Consider the following 23,460-nt stretch of genomic DNA (forward strand, 5'->3'; position numbering starts at 1 on the left):
TTACGTTTAATTAATTGCAACTTGAAAACTTGAGACTAATTTTTGTAACGCAATAGTGCGATTGTCTCTAACATCCTGATTGGAAATGATTTTATCTTTCGAATGATTCATAACTCGTTGTATCGATCGACGTTCTCGTCTTGCATCCGGTATATATCTTTAAACCATTGAGGTTATTTAGCATGGACTCATTAGCATGAAAATGCGCTTTAAAAAAAGAACATGGATAACTTGAAATCGGATTTTCAGTTTCAATTTATAGACGTTTAGCAAGGAGTTTTTTTACAATGTGTATCAATCTTTTGCATTTGGGAATTGTGTTAAAGACGAGCTTTGTATTTGACAGCAGAGTCAAACGGGCCGGGATGTTCCTGGAATTTGTTTGTGTGGGTTTGATAAGAATATAAATTCCTTCGTTGCTTCGAGAATTCTCTACACATAGATGAATGGATCTTTTTTCCACGTTTCACTTGACTTTATGTAAACTAGAAATCTCTATAGGCTGAGGAAAAAGGTTCCATGTATTTTGCTAGAAGGTACTGGAATTGTTTATATCAACGGAACGCGGTACTAACGATTCACTATCGAATGATCGTCCCGACGAATTTATCTACAAACACGATGTTTACGTTTAATAAACAATTCTCATGTGATTTATTCCAGGTCTTAGCGTGCAATACCTATTTACAATTCCAAAAATGGCACTTAACATTCTAGGACTGTGTGTAGTCATAGCGTTGTACCTGGCGATCCTATTACTCGGCATTTGGGCGGCTTGGACAAATAGAAGAAAAGGCAAGGGAAATAAAAGTGAAGTTATCATGGTTGCAAACAGAGACATTGGGTTTCTTTTAGGGTCTTTCACGGTTACCGGTAAGTGATTTATATCCAAATTGATATTAAATGTCTACTATTTTTCATTTCTTCATTTAATTAAAATTTGTAATGCGATCTGAAACAATCTTATCTTGCCGCATATTACTCCCAGTGGAAAACCTTGACTCCCAGTGGAAAACCTTCCTGATCTACTTATGAAATGAATAAATCATATTTACTCGACTGTAATATGAGCTCTGTTATCTAATTGTTTTTACGTATTCGCAAAGTTGTTATGAGAAAAATATATACTGTTTTGTAATCACAATGCTTTCCGATTAGAGAAAATATTTCCAAGTATTAGTGTTTTGGTTAGCTTACAACGAAATTGACGTCGAATGTTTAACAAAATATGCTGTATGCGACAAAATAATCCGCATTTAATCAGTATGTTTTAGTAATCTCACATTTGTTGTTACATTTGTACTTAACCAACAGGCTGATGTTCCAAATATAATATGCTTCCACGTGATACCATGAATTGATATTTATCATCGCAAATTACCATAATTGCGATATGTCATATTTATAAATTTATGTAACACTTTTGTTCAGCGACATGGGTAGGAGGTGGATATATTAATGGCACTTCTGAAGCTGTATACGCACCAGGTCTTGGACTGATTTGGACCCAGGCACCGTGGTGTCTTGCAATTGGTGTGACACTCGTTGGATTTTTCATCGCTGAAAAGATGAGAAATGCTGTAAGTCACTTGCAATTAAAATTGATAAATAGAGGCACAACCACGTGACTGCTATAGCAACGAGAATCATGTTATTGAAGGTTTTCTATAACTAATACTAAAATACATTGGGGACATTAGAACCAAGTCATTAGTTTGTGAAAAGTCATATTAATACGCTACATTTTTCATATACAGTATTATATCAAACAGTTGATATTCATGCATGAAAATGAATACGATGGATTGAGCCATGTACATGAGCTCATTAAAAATATAAAACTTTTAGCATCGCAAGCATAATCAAGCAATACCCGTCTCTTCTTCGTTTAATTTTGTATCCTTAGTGTATTTAGATTTATTTGCAATGCTCAAAAAAAAACTTTGCGATAGTAATGTGTAAAAGTAAAAAATGTATTGTTTTTAGTCATATGTTACAATGTTGGATCCATTGCAAAATAAGTTGGGACGTCATATGGGAGCACTTTTGTTTCTACCTGCATTGTGTGGCGATATATTCTGGGCTGCTTCAATACTGTCGGCCTTGGGTAAGTATTTATGTACAAAGCTCTGGAAAAACATTCAGTACTATTTTCCATATGCTTGATTCCCATCCTGAAATTTGAAACCACGATTCGTGACTATCGCTTCAATGCGATTAAATTCAACTGTTAATTGTTTACGAATCGCCGCGTTAACAACTTATTTATATTGCTTAACTTTTGTATTTTGTTGCACTATATCTGAACTCCACCCACTAATGAGTTGATTACATATGAATGCCAATTTTGCTGTCTGCGAATCAAAGTTTAAAAATATTTAAAAACTTCATGATCTTAAATAGGTGGAACTCTATCTGTCATCTTAAATATTGACGTGAAAATTTCCGTCATATTTTCATCTTGTGTATCCATACTTTACACACTAGTCGGCGGTCTTTATGCTGTTGCATATACTGATGTCGTGCAACTCCTGTGTATGTTTGGAGGCTTGGTAAGTTCAAAATATTTTGTAATTTTTTTTTTCTGATGAAGGTTGCATGAAATGAATAGTTTTTGTTTCTCGTATTGACACTCTATTGCATGGAGCTTTCATACTCTTTCCTTTTCTCTTACACACATCAAAATATAATAACATATATTTTCCACATCCATATGGTTGGGCCAAGAATATCGTGAATATGACGGCTTCCATTGTGCCATTCAACAAACACGAATCGAGTTTTTACAGATGAAATCCTGACTCTGTCTAGACTTTAGCAGAGCAAGGTCAATAACGATTAATACTCAGGATACTTCCTATCCTAATGATGCAAACGTTATTTGTAAAATTCACGCAGAACTTTCATCAGCCAAGTATGTGCCGTTGATGAAGCGCGTGGCCAATGTGATAAACGATGTTACAGAATTGCTGTTGTTTTTTATTTGACTGGGGGGGATCCACATGCGCTTGCTGCCAGGTTTGTGTCATCAACTCTACACGTATGTTTCTGTGATGATTTGGCATATTTCACCAACTATAGTTCAGAATTAAAAATAATCTTACTTTGAAGAAAAATACAGTATAATTTGGTTGATATACAGATTTAAAAACAGTTTATGTTACATTTGATTTTGTTCTTTTCCACAAAACATAAAAATGTATGTGTCGAAATAATGATATTGTCTTTGAAATATTACACGCCTAAATATGCCAAGATGCCACTTTTTTACGAGGCAGAGGTTGATTCAATGATTTGATTACAAAGTAAAATTCAAAACAAAAATTGGGTATAAATAAAGAATTTGGTTTTCATTTTATCGACATGTATGACTTGAAATTGCCTTTTTTCAGTCATTGCATAAACATCATCACATCTCACAATTTCTTTTCACTTCTCTTGGCAATTTGACTCTTAATTTTCCCATTAACGAGAGAATAACTGTTTTCTCGTTAACTGCGAGGGATATTTTCGCCAAATAGTTTTTTTGCAGAACGAAGTGCATGGTGGAACGTCCCATCAATGTATTTGGATTGCACTTCTACGTCTACCCACCAGGTATTTTAGTATTGGATAGAACTTTCAGAAAGTTTTACTTTTTATTTTCACGTTTTTGTCCGTATGGTTTGTTTATTCTAACGGCGATTTTATCTTGCATGTTACAATATAAGACCAGTGTTAAAATCTTTACGAGCAAAACATGTCAAAATAAATTTACATCGATGCCATATATTTCGCTAATATTCATTATAAGAAGTTCATGCTGTATGTGAAATTGTTTTTAATCAACAATTGAAAAACGTGTAATCTTGACTTGTAATCTCGACATGCCACTCAGGAAAGTATTATTGCTTCAAAGATCCAAAATTGCAGTTCCGGCCTATAGGATTAAATTTTGTTTGTTAAACTAAATAAGCCGCTTACACCTTTGTGCTACAAAAACAAAAATATAATATTGAGTTTCTCATCGTTAAGCATTCACTTCGAATGCGTAAAAAGTAAGAATCTATTTTTAAGTTGGTAATTGCAAATATGACATTTCTAGTTTTTGGATCTTAAAGTGCAATTCATTTCAATCTCGCATTGGTCGTTTATTGATTATACACAGTTTGCTATATATGATATATAATATAGCACTGATACTACTCTGTACCTATCATGCAGTTCATTAGAATTCAAACTTATTTTCCCGGCTATTGTTTAATATTTAAACCGGTGTGACATTTGACCCAATCGATGAATGAATATTTTGAACGACAAACCAGGCCAATTTAATCCAATCAGCGAATTCAATGTAGAGCAACAGAGGTCTTCTTGTTTACAGGAAAACTTTGCCAGACTGCCATATTTAGTTATCTGTTGATTCCGTTCAAACTTTTAAGCTATTGATTTAGTTACACAGAGGTGGTATTCACGGCAAACCCAGCGACTGCATATTTATGCTGAAATGTTTTTCACTACTTGTACCATTGTAAAAATTAGATCATTTGGAAGGTAACGCCATATTGCCGGAATAATAAATTAAATTTAAGAAAGGCTTGATATAAATACATTTATAGTATTTAAATAGATGTTAAAACCAGTCAAAGAATTCCTTACACAAAAATTCACGCTGCTGAGGCAATTGATTGACTATATATTTTATAGTCGTTTCCACGGGTTCAAATGAAATTTATTGCTAAACCGCATCATTCTAGCACTTGTACCAAGAGTTGACCCATCAAATATATATTTTGCATTTTTTTGCATTACAATGCTACCAGTTTATTTATCATTTCAGGAATTTGTTTAGACGTTTTGGTTATTGCCTTTGGCAATACCAGACTTATGAAACGTAAATATTGTTGCTTACAGCATTGATCCATGTTTATCGAAACACTGTCGCTGTATATATTGGCGGGTCTAAAATTGGGACTGCGCATGCAGAATCGCGCATTTGTTGTTTGTGTTATACCAGAATAACGTTACATTTGACCTTGAGAGTTGTTGTTTGTTTTTCACCTATCGTCAATTTAAAATTTCTTCGTAAAAAACCAACCTCAAGGCTATTTGTCGTCATGCTGAAGGCTTGTTACGAACGGCATGCACGTCAAAACAGACTTAATGTGGAGAATGAACATCACAAAACTGTATAAACCACAAACGCAACTAAGCTTTTTTTTTTTGAAAGCTGTTCCCTGCGAAAGCCATCCGTCCGTAGTCGAGTGGCGGAGATGATAGCATTTATCGTGTCTTTACTTATGCTCATGCATGTGACAAAACAACATCCGTTTGTATACAAATCTGCGCGTGAATAATCAAAAATAATTGAATCGGCGTCATCGTTTCCCTTCGCTGTTGCAGTCATATCACTTCATGTTTATGGTATCAGTTAACTATGTAAAAGGCCGATATAATTAATATATACCTTTATTGAGCCAAAAATAAAATGAGATAATGATATCACTTTTTTGGGATTCCAATATCCAATTATTTTTTAACGTGCTTCGGCTGAATTTGCAGCTTGATTTTCATCCCTATATAGCATTAGGTCTTAAGATGACGTCTCATACCAGTTGCCCTTCAAGGTATTCTATTATCAAGATCATTGTCAAGTATTCATGCGCACAAAAATATATCATTCTAGCTTCAAGCACCTAATATAAAGCTATAATTTAATGTTGTAAAATTTAGTGAAACTTGGAATTTTGTCATTGTCAACATTGTATACTCTCGGCCAGTCTATCGAAAATCGTTGCGAGAGATAACTGTGCATTTGACTGCGACTGAGTTGGAATTTCGACAAAAAAGTTTGCTCATGTTCCTATTACTGGAGAAAATCGTTGTCACTGAGCAATTGCGTTAAATTAACCTCCGCAAAATCCAACAATTTTTTTCATTTTACAATCGTATATTGTAGCTTGTGCAGGAGTCTTATTTTCAATGTTCTCAAATATAAAATTTGGCGTAGACCAGCGGTGTGCAAACTGAGGCCCGCAAGGTAATATTGAGCGGCCTGCGGAGAAGTGCCAATTTTGAATGGTGCGCCCGCGAAACGAGCTTTTAGTTTGGTTATTCTGGCACGTGCGAGCAATTCCAATCACTTTGCGTGGCAAAGCCTGTACCAGTACCCGAGACCACAGTCATATTACCAAAAATAGCTATAGCAAAAACATTTTTTGTGCCTGAAACTACTATAAATTATATCTTAAATAAAAGTGCGGCCCGCGGCTTCACCCAATTACCTGAATCTGGCCCTCCTGTAATAAAGGTTCCACACCCCTGGCGTAGACTATTAGAGATCAAATGACATTGATCTTGGATGTGGCTGAGGTATATTTTTCTAAATATCAGTTATTGCGTGACTGTAGAACAAAAAAAAATTGTAATTTGTCGTTATGATATTTTCAAGATTTTCACTTGTTGTTTTTGAATTGCAGTGGCTTTGCATTCCATTTGCAATGACTCATCCTGCTGTCACCGAAATAACACTGACAAGTCACATGAACGGAAACGAGACAGGTTGGCTTGGAGAACTGGATCCAAAACTAGGATGGGAGTGGTTCGATTTCGCCGTCACATTGGTAAGCCTATAATATTATTTACTTATGACGAAATAATTAAATGTAAAATAGGTGGAAGGATTAATTGGAATCTCGTATTTTGTTACTTCAAAGATACTACTAAATTGACATATAATCACAATAGTTTGAGTCAATATTTTGAAACCTATCACGCCCTTGTCAAAACGATCAGAATCAACATCATGTCGAGCCAACGTGGGTAATTGGGTTTGAACGTTGAACTTTCATAACTGTATTGCCTTTTCATAGGTCGGAGGTGCCGTTCCCTGGCAGGTCTATTATCAACGTGTATTAGCTTGCAAAGATGCACGTACAGCAAAGCTTTTGTCAGTTGTATCTGCAGCCGGTTTTCTCGTGTTGACTATTCCACCAGTTATAATTGGTGCTATTGCAGCTTCAACAGGTACAACTTATGATCACTCCGTAAATTGCGGAATATTTTTAAATTGGTTTGAATTTATTATAATAATACTATAGCAAAAACAAAGCAAAATTGCTTCATAACAAGGAACCTTCCCGGGGAAAAATTCCTTCCCTGATGGAAAAAGTGGTTTTAACCATTAAATTGAAGACATGAAACGATTAGCTTTCATTTTGATTATTTGAACTCAAGTTATAACCTACTATTTTATATTTAATTTATCTACAGATTGGAATGCGACTGATTATGAATTTGCAGACGGGCCTGCAGCAAACAATGAATCGAGTCTTGTCTTGCCGCTGGTTTTACAATATCTTACTCCGACGCCTGTAGCAATTATAGGCTTAGCAGCGGTTTCTTCAGCAGTGATGTCATCTACTGATTCGATAACTTTATCGTCTGCTTCGATGTTTTCTCACAACGTCTACAAGAAAGTAATCCGTCCGCATGTAAGCTGATGTTTTAATGATATACGATCGATTGCCAGAATGAATTTTTGTGGATTCTGGAATAGCTGCGTTAAAAGTTTAAGTACAGATTAATACAGTGCTGTTTTCTCCCACATCTCAAGTTGTTTGTTCATAAAACTTAATATTTTAATTACTGATTTGCACCATCGATATAGAGATTACTGAAGATTACTGTTTTAAATCCAACCTACTGAGCATTAATTCAAATTCTTTGATTTGATTGATTGAGTTTACAAGCTGGGTAATAACTTGTTCCCGGCGTACTTAGTGAGTGAGATATTAACATTAACGTGTATATATTTTCAGGCATCTGACAGAGAAACAGTTTGGGTAATTCGCATCGGTATTATTGTAATTGGTGCTGCTGCTTGCGCCCTTGCACTTGCAGCAACATCGGTATATGGACTCTTTGTTCTTTGTGTGGATGTGGCATTTGTCGTACTTTCGCCACAGGTATAAAATTTGAGATTTCTGTTTTTGTATTTCATTATTTTTTTTTATTTTTTTTTTTTAAAAATATATATATTTTTCTAATTTCCTTTGCACAACTTTTACTCAAGATATAAACCTTAAATTGCGCCCTGGCGTAAGATACATAAAGTATGACCAGTAGCATCAGCATCTGCTTGACCTCATGACCTAGTACCTCATGTTATTTAATAATAGAAAGTCTGTCGAATCTTCATACATTGTGGTTTGACCTTCTGAAGTACCCAGTATTGGGACATCCATCATTACGTCGTATCACTCAATTATAACTTGCTTTTATACTATGCTATGCAATCGACAACCGTTTATTCCTAACCTTATTCAATATTAAACATTATCAAATTTATAAACTACTAGATGACGTAAATCGATATACTATATACTGATTGATTATTTAGCTCAAATAAATATGTATATATTTGTATGCTGTATTTCAAACATGTTTGGAATTAATTTACAGTCAAAATCATCATCTTTATTACCACTCCTTGATTGGTTGTTTTCAAAATTTGTCTTAAGTTTACACCAAATTAATAAAATTTAGTAGTCCATTGTTTACTGGTGTCTCACACATAAATAACTTGTATGTGCCATATGGCAAAAATTTGTTTTCATCGTGACCATATCACAGCAAATTTTTTTCATTGTACCCATTCTTTTAAAATCGGGATACTCGAAAAACAGTGCGTTCAATAAGTCATTTTGGTATTTTTTCATTATAATCCATTCTGTTTAAATTAACAAACATTTTCTGACTGTTTCCAACTGTACATATATAAAATTTTAGATGGTCTGCGTACTGTACTTCGATATTAACACTTATGGAGCACTGCCTGCCTTCTTTGTTGGCTTTCTTCTGAGAATCGGGGGAGGAGAGCCTGCTTTCAACTTTGATCCTATCATCCCTTATCCTGGCGGAAAAACGTTTCCTTTCCGCACATTTTCTATGCTGATGTCTCTAGGAACCCTACTCTCATTATCATACCTGGCTAAGTTTCTTTTCGAAAAAAAGTATATTCCAGCAAAATATGATATATTTCAATGCAAATTGGCTTCGGGTGGAAGGTATGTTTATATTGAAATAAAGATTTGAAAATAATATCGTATTATCAAATCGTTGAATATATATTTTCGTTCGTATACTATCGATCTGGTTATCCTAACGAAATTTGTATAATTAATAGCTTATGATATGAAGAGACTGAAATTGAACATTTCCGAAATTTCTTATATTTTAAACAATGCCATTTTTGTGAAACAAATTTGATGTTGAATTTAAAGTTTGATAATACTATGTGGTTTTTTTTTCAGAACTAGATTCACAAATGAAAAAGATGAGAAAAAGTCAAGCATAAATAATGGAGGTCAAGAATTACTTGAAGTTGAAAAACTCAAATCAGAAGAAGGAGATGAGCTGTTGATATAAGACCGTTTAATATCCCATTTGTTTCTTTTTCAATCACATTGAATAATAGATATTTATAATGACTTTCGGTCAGAGAAGTTGGCGGTTGATGATATGAATTATTAATCTATGTAATACTTGTACATACTGGCACAACAACTTTTAAAAATACAAATTTAACTCAAAATTATTCATTAGCTAGGCCTGACTGATGGGAAAGTTCAAATTGAAAATTACATCAGTTAAACTAAAATCTATTATGTCGTCGTTAGGAGCCGGCTCATACCAAGTCCATGTGGGCATTATTAACAGTGTTTGTCCAAAAGCCATACACGTACGAACCCACATTACCAGGAATTGTTTCTTCGATGCTACAAATGTTCATTTTCATGTTGGAATAATCTTGTATATTGTATGGATTTTGAAAATAAATGGGTGATAAGTTTTTGTTTTTCTAATCATTTTTGTATATATATATGATTACTCTTTTGTTATATGTACTATTTTGCTATTTTGATTACAATTGCACTAAGAATCGGTTTACATAGAGTCGCGATGGTACCATGAAATACAAATAAAAACATGCTTGTCCCAACATGTCTGATTCCCTATATCAATGGTTTCAAACCAATTTTTTATAAAAAGGATTTTGGAAATCTCGCGACCCAAGTAATATTACGCACAAGTATTCAACGTCAGGTAGTGATGTTATGGCCACAAAATGAAAGTACCAATATGTTTGCAGAATATTTGCTATAGGTATTACGTTTCATCAGCGAATCGTGGCGCGGCTTTACCTGAACGAAGCCGCATGTAAAAGTTGAAACGTTTTCATAAACATAGCTACATTCACCAGCACGTAAAAGCAAGCGACTTTATGCTATTGTACTTCGCACTTGTACAATTATTATTAATCAACTATTCAAATATAAAATAAATAATAAAATTTATTCAATATCTTTATATGTTTTCTGTGCTATCGGTTGAGTTTCTGTTGGACCAATTATGCGTATATACGGATCCGTATGCAAAGATGCTGTAGCAAGATTGAAGATAACTATACTCTACGAGTCTACGTAATGCAAGACACACCAACACAAATATAAGCACACCAATACAAATATATTTCTGTAACGTTTTATCTGACCAAGGTCAGACTTCCTCAGAATACACAATTCGATTACCAACCTTGTCAGAAATATATTTGTGTTAGTGTACCACAAAAGCCTTGAATCACTAGAAAATCTTTAAATTTTTGCTGCAAAAACACGAACCTAGAGAATAATGAAGTGGCACAACTTTGGGTTGCAACTCATACATTAGGAATCACTCACTGCCTATGTCGCCTCCTTATTTATTAAAGGAATATTATACCTCGAGTAATTGCGTAAAGACGTAATATTATACTAACGACAAGGGAATATCTTAGGTGAGATGTATGGGATAGTGATCAATGATTATGACGAAAGGTAGAAAATTGCTGCACTATTTCAGAATTGTTTGCACTTTATTTGGGGTATAACGCAATAAAGGCTTACGAGATATTTTTGATCATTTTCCGAAAAAGTTGAAATAAAAAAATCGTATAGCAAGAGTATTGACAGGCCATACCGCATTTTATAATGATGATAAACGCCTGATAAAATATACATATTTACATATCGTCACGCTAATAACCGAATTGCGTAAGTCATTTTTAGCAGTTTTGAGAAAAACGTAAAAAACTTCCTAATAATATTGTTGTGCCATTGAAAGTCAATAATTTGCCATGGTTCAATTTTTTGATCGTAGCCGGATTTAATTTAATTTGTATGACGCAGTTATGTGACGTCATAATGGCGCACTGTGACTTAGGCAGAAATGTGTCTATGGCTTGGGAACATACGCAATTTTGCAACTTGACTATATGCACCAGTCCCGAAAACCAAACAATCAAAAAACGAATGTAATTCCCAGTATATACGATGTCTAATCCCCAAAATTGCTGATCTGTTTCAGGTACATTTTTTTATGTTTAAAAACATATATTTCATCAATATAACACGCTCTGCAAACCCACCGAAATTAGACTTAGATTAAAAATAAAGAATAAAACAGCAATGCATCCAATATAAAAGCCAACCAAGGTGAATTGGACTCGGACAGTGAATATCACAAGTGCATACCTCCCTATACTATAGATTAAATTCAAATTTATAAGCGCTAAACTAGAATCTGAGATGCAAAAACTAGAAAATCTTTCAGTGAGGTTATTTTTTCTTTGTGACGTCACAGTAGTCCTGCGGTAACAACGATAATTCATTATGACGAAACAATTGCCCAAATGTGCATGTCATACAAAATCTCCATTTTTATGGGTTTCGAAATTCCTAAAATAAAATCTGGGTTAACAGACAGGTGCGCAGCATTACATAAATACCTATTTTATAAAAAACTCAAAACCGCCAAAAATGACTTACGCAATTAGGTTATTAGCGTGACGATATAAGCTACTTGACCGATTATTGGTATGACCATATTTCTGGGATTATGCTCTTTAAATCAATTTGGCAACAATATATTTTATAGCCTTCCAACAAATTTTCATATTTCGGCTCAGCAAGAGCATATTTGCACCCGTGCGCATTTATTTAATAAACCAATATGTTAAACCTCATATAGCATTAGTACGTTTACACTAATTTATTGACTATCATTTGTACATTAATTTTAACCGACGATTGTTACGTTTTAGTTCGCACCAATGGGAAATTAGGTAATTGTATCTAGAAAATACACTTGTACTCACAGACATATGGTCCACAAATATTAAAACCCAAGCTAATATACATTTACCTCTATTGCTAATTGTGATCTCAGAAATTTAATGTAAGTTACACCTGCAAGCATTCATATTTGCACCTACGTAATTTTCAGCACTACAGTCATAGATGTCGCGAATCATCATCCATAAATAATTTCATACATTTTTGCAATAACAATCATTTGTTTATACCCTTATTAGTCAATAGTCCTGCGTAAGAGGATATTTAGTTATTCCAGTTATTGCGGGCAGGTCGTACAGAACGTGCAGTGTATTTTATCGCCAAATTCATATGCTTGGAAAGTTAAATTTGAGCAGAATATTTGTAGGTAAATTTAACTGTCTAAAACCCTAAAACATAGTTATTCGCGAGCGAACATGACTGTATGTTTAAATTATGCAGGTGCAAATATCCACGGTTAAAGATGTCGTCGTGGAGAAATGCATATGAATGAAGATGTCATGGGTGCAAATGTCCGTTGATGCAATTGTCTAAAACTGTCTGTCTAAAATACAGTTATTTCCGAGCGAACATGACTGTGAGTTCAAATTATGCAGTTGCGAATAAATATCCACGGGTAAGGATGTCCATGGGGCGAAATGCATATGCGTCAAAATTCCATGGGTGCAAATGGGGGGTCCATGGGTTTCATGGGTCCATAGATGCAATTGTGCATGGCTACAGATGTACGGAGGTGCAAATGTCGTCCGTGGGTACAAACGTTCGTGGGTGCCAATGTTCGTGGGAGCAAATGTCCGAGGGTGCAATATATATATATATATATATATATATATATATATGCGGGTGCATAAATCTTTATGTGGGATGTTATATGTAATGTCGGTGGGTGCAAATATGCTGTCACCGTGTCCAAATATTGAACTTTCTTTGCGTCTGCGGACTACTTACCGGTCAATCGTACGTAAAGACATATTAATGACACTTTAAATCTTTGATTTCCCGAAATGGAAAGATTTGCTTTCTGTAAAAACCTTCCAACGTACGATCTTTTTAATTCTTTTCTCTGTTATTGGAGCTAAGGGTTAAACTACATTTAATTGAAAAAAACTTGTGCTTGTTATCTCATGCTGATGATTAATTATGTCAAAATGAACTAGTCAATACATTTACAAATTTGCAGATGAAGTTAGGATACCGTTTATTATGTTACACTAATCTACTTTCCAAAAATTTATGTTTTCTTGACATGTGAGTTATTTCATTCAGCCCAACCTAATGATACTGCAATTTAAATGAACACGAAAAAGAAAAAGGGATTTTTAACATCTTTTCGCCTGTTTTCGTTATTTTGAAAAAAAGATTAACAGGAAGTATTTATATCACTACTTTGATTGAAGATTTCACTTCCAATATACGTAAAAATATTTATCGTGATCACCGATATCTTCCGCCTCTGCAGCTGTTTCAAAAAGAAATATAAACAAATGGCCTCGGCAACTGTATCAAGGCACTCCAACCCTAATGCTCTAGGCCAGGGATACTCAGGGACCTTTCAAGCGGCTGATTTTATTTTTATTTTGGAGAATTGTCTCCATTCAACTTTGAATATGTAAAAGGGTGTGGAATATTTTGCGGTTACTCAGTTTTCCACAACTCGCGTTCCCTTAACTCTTTAACCGAAAAATATAGTTAGGCGCAGTATGAGATACATTTTCTGGCCAGACCGGACCCCAGAAAGTTGAAATTTTGTATACGGACCCAAAAATAGTTGAGTAGCCCTGCTCTGGGCATTTTATATCTACCCTAACCCAGAACATAAATCATCAAATCAAATTTACGCCCAAGTGTTCTGCTTCAACTTAACTTTTGAAGCATATGAATTTGGCAATAAAATACTGTTCACGTTTAGTATGACCTGTCGACGATAACTATGTTAACTAATTATCCTCTTAGGACTATTGACTTCGATTATTTTGCTGGAATCAAATAATACGTATGTGGAACAATTGTGTTGTTAGGAAAGAATAGTAAAATCCCGGGTACGCCCGAAGTATGAGTACCAGGTTAGGGTTACGCCATAATTTCTTCCTTGTTGTAGTTCTATTACGATCTCGGGAATGCAAGTGTTAGCAAAGTGAATACCCTGTCAATAGGTTTCGGTGGTGACCGTACATTTGAACCCACGTACATTTGAACCCATGCGTATATCCACGGGTTTAATCTATATGCGGGTGCTAAAACCCATGGGTTAGGGTTAGTATGGGTTTAACTATCCGTGAAACAAAAAAAATTCTATAGGTGCAATAGCATACAGGTGCAATTGTCATGGGTTCAAATGTACGCGGGTTCAAATGTAATGGAACCGGTTTCGGTACCTTTACACAAATTGATCTAAAGCAGGCAAAAAAATTATTTACCTTCATATATTGGTACTCATACTTCAGGAGTGCCAAACCCTTTATCTCTTTCAAAACTTTATCGGCTGTTTATTCATGTCTGACAATATCTACGAGAACACAAGCAATAAACGACTTTTAATCAAACATCTCTCACATATCGACCTATATATGCCCCATGTTCAGCACGGTGAATTTTCGCCAGCGACTGTACAGTTCGCAAACATGTCGAAACTGTAATATCTACCCTCGGAATTCACCTCTCGTTCGTCGTCAACAAAGATACGGTCGAGTTCCGCTTTAGAAACGACCTCGCAACGTTATAGCTGAGAGAATACAGTGCAAATCCACAAAGCTTTGAGATAAATACCTGTGACTGACTGATTGTTCGACAATTTGATACAGCTTTCGTCGACAAGAATTATTTAGGCACCAAAGCATTCATAATTTAATAGTGATAGTCATGTATTAGCTAACTGCTATATCATATTTATAATAAAAATCTTCGATTGATAAGGTTCAGCTTAAAATAGGTGATTGTATAGAATATTTGTGCAGGATACAAGAGTGAATATGACTGAAGAAATGGACGGAGAAAACTTATTATACACAGATCAGGTACTTATTTTATCAATATTATTTATTCTTTACTTTTCCTATTTCGTGTTTCTTCCGAGATTTCGAGCCTTGTCTGCATTTCTCTTAGGAATTTTTTTCACTTTTTTAATCGTGTTATAATTTAAATTGTTGACCTATTTTCAGGGACCTTCTTACCGCGCAGACAGGAACAACTCTAAACTTTTATCGGGTGCATTTTATGTATTTGCACTTGCTGTGACCCTGTTGTTGGGTTATATTGTCTTGGATCATAATTCAGAGAAAAGCAGTATAGAAGACAATATTGGTGATATTTTGATTTTTATAATATAAACATTGCAATGGCTCTGGGAAGAATTTATTTTGGGGTAATTTATGTTTTTAAAATTGAAAACACTACTAATATAAATGTTGCCACATAAGCAGGTACTAATACCAACATATAGATTTTGAAAGAGTAAAGGTAGCATGCATAAATAACCGTCGCTGCAAAGCTCACAGAACCTGATCTATACACTTCCGCGAGAACAGCAAATCATGCGAACTCAAAATTTTTGAATCCCGATCAATTCATCGTTGGATCATTATCCCACATATGCATGTGGTTCATATTTTGCTTATGTTTCTATCGTTCCCCTATGACCTATATCATAATTTTTTAACGCTTGACGATTTTTTTCGTAGCTCGATTAAAGGCTCAGTTGGATGATTTGAAAAATCAATATCAAGCGATGAAACCTTACCAACAGAAAGATGAACACCAAGTAAATTTGGTAAAGAATTTCAATATTTGACTCGTGTATATTATTGAAATATAACTGTAATTAATCCTATATTTCAAGCTTCTAAAACGTTGTTATTAACAGTAAAATTGATTTATTCATCTTCCAATTTCGATTTATTCAACATTATTTGACCTAATTAAACTTGAAGGAGTAGTACGAGTTTCTTTATAGTGCTAGCCATTTCAAATTCCAATTTCAAAAAATCAGGATAAATTACAAAATATTCTTTTTTATTGCAGATGGTCGGGAAAATTGCCAGTCACAAAAAAATGTGTCATCGTACACTGTCCGCGATAACGCGTGAGTTGCGTAATAATTTGATTATAAACTGTTGAATTAGGCGAAAACATTGATATATTGCAATGATACGTGGTTCTAACAAGATATTTTATATAAAAGACGACTGAAGCCATAATGATCGTATTTATTTCAATGTAACATAAATACGTTTTTTTTTCATTTATGAACAAAGAAATGAGACAAGTTATTATCAATGAAAATTTTAACGAAACACAGTACTTGAATCTATGGAGTGAAATACCAAGAGGATTCATACATCTTGAAGCAGACAAGCTATCTATAGACCCCAGCCAAACGCAAGGTAGGATAAAATTTTTTCTTATAATATAGATATTTTTCATGGTTTTAATCTCGTGATATACTCTAGGAAATGTAGATAATATGAAAACGGTGACCGGATGGGAAATGAAGTATGGGGGAGAGTGTAAAGATGTGGATCCCAAACTACAAGAGAACGACATTGTGATACCAATGGATGCATATTACGTTGTTTACAGTCAAGTATCATTACATTGTGGAAACAAAAGTAAATGAATATGTTCTTGAAAAATTAGAAATTTTCATTATCAACTTTGAATAAATAAATTAGGCAAACAAAATTTATAACTAAATGATTTTTTGTTAAATTCATTTCAGTGGAAATTAAAGTACCACAAATACACAGACACGCTGTACAATATGTTGAAGTTCTTGCTCGAAGTAGAGATTCACCAAAAATTTTGATGGAAAACAACTACCAGCTATGCGAAAAAAGTAAATTTAGCCAAAAATCGCACGTATCATATCAAAAAGGAATCTACCGGTTCACATCGGGAGATCTGTTACGAGTTACTGTTACCAAGCCCGACGGTACTTCAATTACCAACAAAGACGGACATCAGTCTACTTTTGGTGTATATATGTTGTAATTATTTTCACTCATGAACAAGTTTTAGAATTTTGTGGTGAGTCAATCTCCAAAATTCACCTGAAATAAAAGCATGTACAGCAGTTGAAATAACATTGGGGTTGTCGTACAAATTCTATACAAATCTTCCACAGTTGTTATTACAGAACAATATGCAATATGATAAACTCATATGCCTTTTTATATATGCTTTGATGCTACTGAACCGACAATATCAATAAATTAGTTGGCATAATGTAGTTTCCTGAATTGTTTATCAAAGTGCATCAGTTCTATATCGCGATGTGCTTGAACAGAGTCATATCTTCAATTTACCTAGAAGGTACAGATCCGGAAATACGAAACGGCGCTACAACTATGCTGTCGAAATGCACCCACTGCGCCGATTTGATTTCTTGTATAATAGAGACGAAGAAAAATTATGAGTTGCTGCGGGCAGTAACCTTCTGGTAATATAACATATATGCATGTGGTATGCTATCTTTACATCGAGCGCTTCCGCGTGGGCAATGTCTTTATAGCATTTGGACTGGTTGAACAATGGAGGAGCGCAGTAGACTGTTTTTCAAGCAATGAATTTATAATTTTCGTTATGATGCTTGACGCAGAGAAAATCATAGTATTACTTATCGTTTTACAACAACTGAAATTGAGCGAAACAGGTATTCTGAAAGATGCGACATGCAGCAGCACAGATTTTGTCTGCAAAGACTGGAAATTGGAAAGAACGTGGACACAAGGAGGATATCATACTCTCTGCTATGGAAAAGATAGACTACCGAAAATATATCATCAACAGGTATTCATAGTCAGGAACGTGTATCGTTGCAACGATAACAATCGACATGACAATGCCAGGAAAATTATAAACTTGTATTCTGATGTTAATGGTAAACTTTGTCATCTGATCAAAGGCGATAAACGTTGCCCTCATGTCACAAACATGACAAGTACTGCATCCATGTATGTAAAAGTTAATCTCAATTGCGGTAACTATAAATGCTGGCTTCATTACCACCGATGTGATGTGTGCTCACTGCTACCATGGTATAGCTTGTTTCCAAAAACAAAGGAGAAATCAAAAGGATTTCAATGTAAAAAGCAATTACAACTGAAAACAGCGAGAGCAACGGCAAGAGCAAATTGTTACAAATGCGATGGAAGCATTGTCAACAATAAATTCTGTCGCCAACGAAACGAGTCAACATTATCATCATATTATGTGGACATTGCTGGTTCCAAACCAAGCTGGAGTGAGTGGATTAAAGTTTCCAAATGTAAAAGCAAATCGAGCATAGTACCACCTTGTGGAAACGGAACATTGGCAGGTACCATGTCGTGGGAAAAACATTGCCGATATAATGGAAGTTTTGTCAAATTGAATCCAAAACTTTGCGGAATGGAAAAAAATAAAATTACTCTTCCCTGCGATATCCAGCTAATTTCCTGCCATGTCAGCCCACTCGTCAAGAAATTTCAAAATAATATTGCCCGTTTGAAATCTAAACACAAATCTAAACTTGCAGTTGCGCACGCTTGGCTTATTGTTCTTGTAGTGATTCTCGTCGTCGTATTCATTTCTACTCTAATCGCGTATTTCAAATACACGCAGATGAAGGCTGGAAAATCGGGATTTTGCAACATGTTTCCCGAAGGCAAGTTGCAGTCCTCTGCGACTCAAACAACGTCTCTCTACAATCCAAGTAGAATTATTTTAGAACCAGAATACGCCCTTGTTGGTGACTATCGTAGTAATAGAGAGAGTGAACACGAATATGACAATGTTTATTCACTAGCGGATGAAAGAACTCAGGATGACTCCCGCTGGATTTTGTCAGACAATTCAATGGACGAATCTGATAACGAATGTAAGATTTTACTTACCCAGGAAGACGTGCAAGATTCCGGAAAAGCTCTAAGCGAAGCTGATGTGTCTGAGAGGAGAGCTATTTACGCAAAGGTCAACAAACAACATAAATCTTCTTGAGTCATTCAGCGGAGAAATATTTATACTCGAATTTTTTAGGATATTTTAAGCTAAACACGGCCTTCGAGCTTTAAAACGCGACATGCCATGTTCTTTTCACGCTGAAAAAACAAGCGCGAAACAAAGCTCAGTTAAGGTTTATCGTGAAAGGTTCCATTGATGACATCATACGTAAACAGCCAAGATTTAACATATACACAACCCCATATTGATGTGATTACCCAAGTTAGGCTCGATCATTATATGTGTAGAAAATAGTTTCTCCGTGGCTGTGAGTTTATATTCATTTTATTATTCATTTATAAATCACTATTACGTGTATACTTTTCATGTTTGTAAATTTTCATTTGGCAACAAAAGATTTATTGAACGATTAAAATATATCAATAGGAAAAAAATAAATTATGATCTCCATGCACCCATTCGTTCTTATTAATTTCTTGTTTGTCACGTATTGTATGATAAAATTTGAATGCGGTATATTGTATATGCTGGTCATAAGATCCCATGAAATGGCACTGGAATTATTAGAATGATGCTATAGTATATTAACAACATTTACCTAGAATTATAAAAAAAAGGTTTTATTGAAAAGATGATTAAGAGAGTCCCTCCCGCCTTGGGGTTATTACGACAAAAATCGTACCGATATATTGTTCATTATGCACCATCGGCATTGGTTTCTTATTAAAAGTTAAGAATTTTTTAAATTTTAAATGGACTTTATGTACACCAAGATTATTTTGTATTATCCATTCTTAGAAGTATCGGCATCAAAATATTGGACTAATATTCTCAATTATCGGAATTCGGTATCGGCTACCAGGTTTGCTTTCCACGAAATACAATATTGACGTATACGACATCACTTTTATTGTTATCCAAAAAATAATTCCAAGTTCCTCTACGAGCACGAAGGGTTCCGTTCAAAAGTGAACTATTAACCTGGATTCATTATAGAGTGCTATTCGAGGACGAATAAACAAGCGTATATCATATCACGCGATATTCTGTACATATCATGGTCAATGACCTGATCGTACGATGTGCGTATCTGACTTTGTTTTTTCTATCGAAAGCAAACAACGAAACGCTTATCTATGGCTGCAAAGCCTGCTGACGATTCAACACAATGTCCCACAAGTCCAGCACAAAACATGCCCTAATAGTGTTATATACAGAAAACGATAATTTAACTACTACTTATTACTAAAACGATCATTAGTTAACATATACGAAAAAAGGTTCCATTACATTACGGATGTTTTTTTACGGATATTTGAACCCATACTAACCCTAACCCGTGGGTTTTAGCACCCGCATATAGATTGAACCCGCGGATATACACATGGGTTCAAATGTACGTGGGCTGAAATGTACGGTCACCGCGACAAACAAACAAATCTATCTATTACATCATACATATATAAGAACGAAGGTGTCCTTCCAGGTAAAGATTGTAGACGGTTTTAAATCCCCCCTTATTTTTACCCATTGTCGTTTTTCATCTAGCAAGCGCAATCGTGTTTTGGCCTTATATTATAGAACCGTTTTTATGGCAGTCCACGCAATCCATAGCGTTGTTGTACGCGTGGTCCGACTGAGAAAGCAAGGAACTGGTAATTTAATCTCCCCCGCTTGGATATACAACCAGGTGGCTTTGGTTCCGCTTTACGGCTATATTTAGGTCGTTGTCGATTGTAGACTCGTTTACATCTACCGAGTGATCACTGGGGCGTAAATCTATTCAATGATGTCCGTTCGCAGCTATTCCTCTTTTTACAAATACTCGCTTCAAGGCGTTTGTATATCGCGCGCGTTCGTACATCGATATGTGCTGTTAGAATGAAATGGCCTTTTGAGCGTTTTTAGATATATCCCCTTTTAGTTTGATGACATCAAATTGTAATATTAGCATTGGATGCAGCCTGGAGCACTACGAGTTACTGAATTTCGCTAAATACTGCCTGCATTGAGCTGAACAAGAAATACTAGTAGAAGTAGAAGATCAGCGCAATCTGTTACGTATGACCCTATTTTATAGTCTATTTATCATGGAGATTTTTTTTCAGTTCAATTTTGTTATAAACTACGACTAGCAATATGTTGAAAGTGTCGACTATTCTTTTGGCTTGTTCCTGCTTTATGTTGGCAGCCTCGGTGTTTGTTGCAGCAATTGCTTTAGTTTTTCATCCGAGTAAATCAGAGGCAGCAAAGATACTTGAAGAGTTAAGACCTCAGGTTCAATGTGCCCTTTGCAAAGCTGGACTTGAAAAGGACGGATGTGAAGCAACATGTATGCCAAGGTGAGCAATGGCTTGGGTGATAGCTCGGAAAATACAAAATAGCAAACAGTTACAATTGTCGATACTTAGTAAATACAGCTCGACGAAGCGTAGCCGAGGTCGACGGAGAAATAGGCAATAATGTACATATATCGCAAATGGTGATGTAAAGTATGAACATTTTTTATATTCGCCAGAAATAAAATACAATGGTGAATAACAAGTTTCTGAAGATATAATTTTGCTAAATTTTCTAGAAATTTGTTAAAAAATATCAATTTGCTACGCTGCATTTGCATTATTTGCGAAATATATAGAATTTAGTTTATTCATCAACAGCATGTTTTAAATTGAAACGATAGCGATATGGAAATGTGATACGTTTGTATTTTCCACATAATTTCGTAATAAAATTTTTGCTCTTCAAACTATAGATGAATATTACATATTTATAGATCGGAAAATAACGATGGTAACACGAAAGATTGCGAATTAACAAAAGACAGAAAAGAATATTTATCAGCGGTAAATAAATTATTACTTTTAATAAATGTAAAATATGAGAATGCGATATACAACCTTTGCATGAGTTTTAAACTGATATTTTATTTAATTTTAGATAATTGATAAAAAGATTAAATCAGGACCTTCTTACCAAGCTCATATGGATAGTAAGATGATAAATATTTTCTGACGGTATCTTTTTATTTTATTGCCAAGAAAGTATTAATCTTATATCTCGTACTTATTCCCTAAAATCGAAAAATATTGGAAGGGAAGCTTGATTCGATTTTGTGCATAATAAACCATTAGTTCCATATGTGCAGTGTAACTTCGAATTCCGCATTTCCTTACTCCCTTAATTATATCAATATTAGTTCATTTTTTTATATTCGGTATATTTTGTTAATTATTTTCATGTCGTGATTCTCATCCCAGTAAAATCACTAAAACAATATAAAAAAAAAATATGTGGTTGATCGAAATTACTCCTTCATGTTTAAATAGTTGCAATCAGTTTAATTTATTATTATTATATAAAACAGCACTAAAAAGTGCCATGAACATGGAGGACAGTAATTCGGTGTTAAATCGAATACAGATACTCAACTTAAATGTTCCGAGACCATCTGCACATTGGTACCTTGATAAAAAGAGTGAAAGACCCTCTTTCGCCAGTGAGTATCATTTTTAATGTAACTTCTCAATTTCATACTCATGCAACAATTTATTTATACACCCGTTACTTATATATTCCCACCTGGACACCATGATTTCAATTATTCACATTAGAACAGAATATAACAAATGTTTCTAGGTATGGAGCTTAATTTTTGCATATATGTCCAGTAAAATTACCATAGTGTTAAATTTATATTTTAGATAAAAGAGATAATCCAGATATGAGGAATGTATCATGGATTTGGGAAACTGGCAACGAAATTGCTCATTCTCAGAATGGAATCCAGCACGTAGACGGTCACATGAACTTCACAATACCCGGGTGGTATCACATATATTTCCAGATCCACTTCAGGTCGAACATTTCCATTAAAAGCAGGTAATGAATATTGTATCGAATACTGCCAAATAAGGATCTTATTCTTAATAACAATGAAATTTATATAATTTAACAGCTATAAGGCTCATCTTCTGAAAGCTAGTGGCAAGCGTGAAGATGAAACGAAAGATGTTTTGGAAATGGAAGAAAGCGTAGTCTGTTCTCACAACCATCGAAATTCAACAAGTAGAAAAAAATTAGAGAAAATGCATCCACATCTTCAAAACCATTCCTGTGTTGTATTAAAAGGTTCGAAAATGTTCCAAATTGAAAAACCTACGCTCGTAAGAATGGAAATAAAAATGCCCGAAGAAGCCTCTATTGACACACTTATGAGTAGATCGTATTTGGGAGCAATGTATCTTCGACCAACGAAGACAATGTAAAAATATTGGGACAAAGGAGAGAAAACTGTCCAAGTTGTACGATAAATAAAAAGTAGTTTATTTTTTTATAAATCTTGAATAAATATTTGATCTGGTTTGAGAAA

General features: G+C 34.6%; 3 protein-coding genes across 3 annotated transcripts; all 3 read left to right on the forward strand.

Moving 5' to 3' along the window:
- The first annotated feature begins 663 nt into the window (after positions 1 to 663).
- LOC120335864 (high affinity choline transporter 1-like) lies at positions 664 to 10,350 on the forward strand. Its single transcript, XM_039403484.2, has 10 exons — positions 664 to 873; positions 1,432 to 1,580; positions 1,987 to 2,107; positions 2,404 to 2,552; positions 6,459 to 6,602; positions 6,852 to 7,005; positions 7,252 to 7,472; positions 7,800 to 7,946; positions 8,770 to 9,047; positions 9,294 to 10,350. Exons 1-10 carry the CDS (start codon positions 699 to 701, stop codon positions 9,406 to 9,408), a joined length of 1,653 nt encoding a protein of 550 aa, XP_039259418.2. The 5' UTR covers positions 664 to 698; the 3' UTR covers positions 9,409 to 10,350.
- Positions 10,351 to 14,908: 4,558 nt separating this feature from the next.
- Positions 14,909 to 17,255, forward strand: LOC120335906 (uncharacterized). Its single transcript, XM_039403526.2, has 7 exons — positions 14,909 to 15,166; positions 15,311 to 15,452; positions 15,830 to 15,918; positions 16,170 to 16,230; positions 16,403 to 16,531; positions 16,598 to 16,756; positions 16,867 to 17,255. The coding sequence occupies exons 1-7, from the start codon at positions 15,122 to 15,124 to the stop codon at positions 17,136 to 17,138; spliced, it is 897 nt and encodes a 298-aa protein (XP_039259460.2). The 5' UTR covers positions 14,909 to 15,121; the 3' UTR covers positions 17,139 to 17,255.
- Positions 17,256 to 21,195: 3,940 nt separating this feature from the next.
- LOC120335902 (uncharacterized) lies at positions 21,196 to 23,460 on the forward strand. Its single transcript, XM_039403522.2, has 6 exons — positions 21,196 to 21,430; positions 21,865 to 21,934; positions 22,029 to 22,080; positions 22,456 to 22,587; positions 22,793 to 22,970; positions 23,047 to 23,460. The coding sequence occupies exons 1-6, from the start codon at positions 21,228 to 21,230 to the stop codon at positions 23,354 to 23,356; spliced, it is 945 nt and encodes a 314-aa protein (XP_039259456.2). The 5' UTR covers positions 21,196 to 21,227; the 3' UTR covers positions 23,357 to 23,460.

The sequence above is a fragment of the Styela clava genome, chromosome 2 (genome assembly GCF_964204865.1).
Source record: "Styela clava chromosome 2, kaStyClav1.hap1.2, whole genome shotgun sequence".
Taxonomy (NCBI): domain Eukaryota; kingdom Metazoa; phylum Chordata; class Ascidiacea; order Stolidobranchia; family Styelidae; genus Styela; species Styela clava.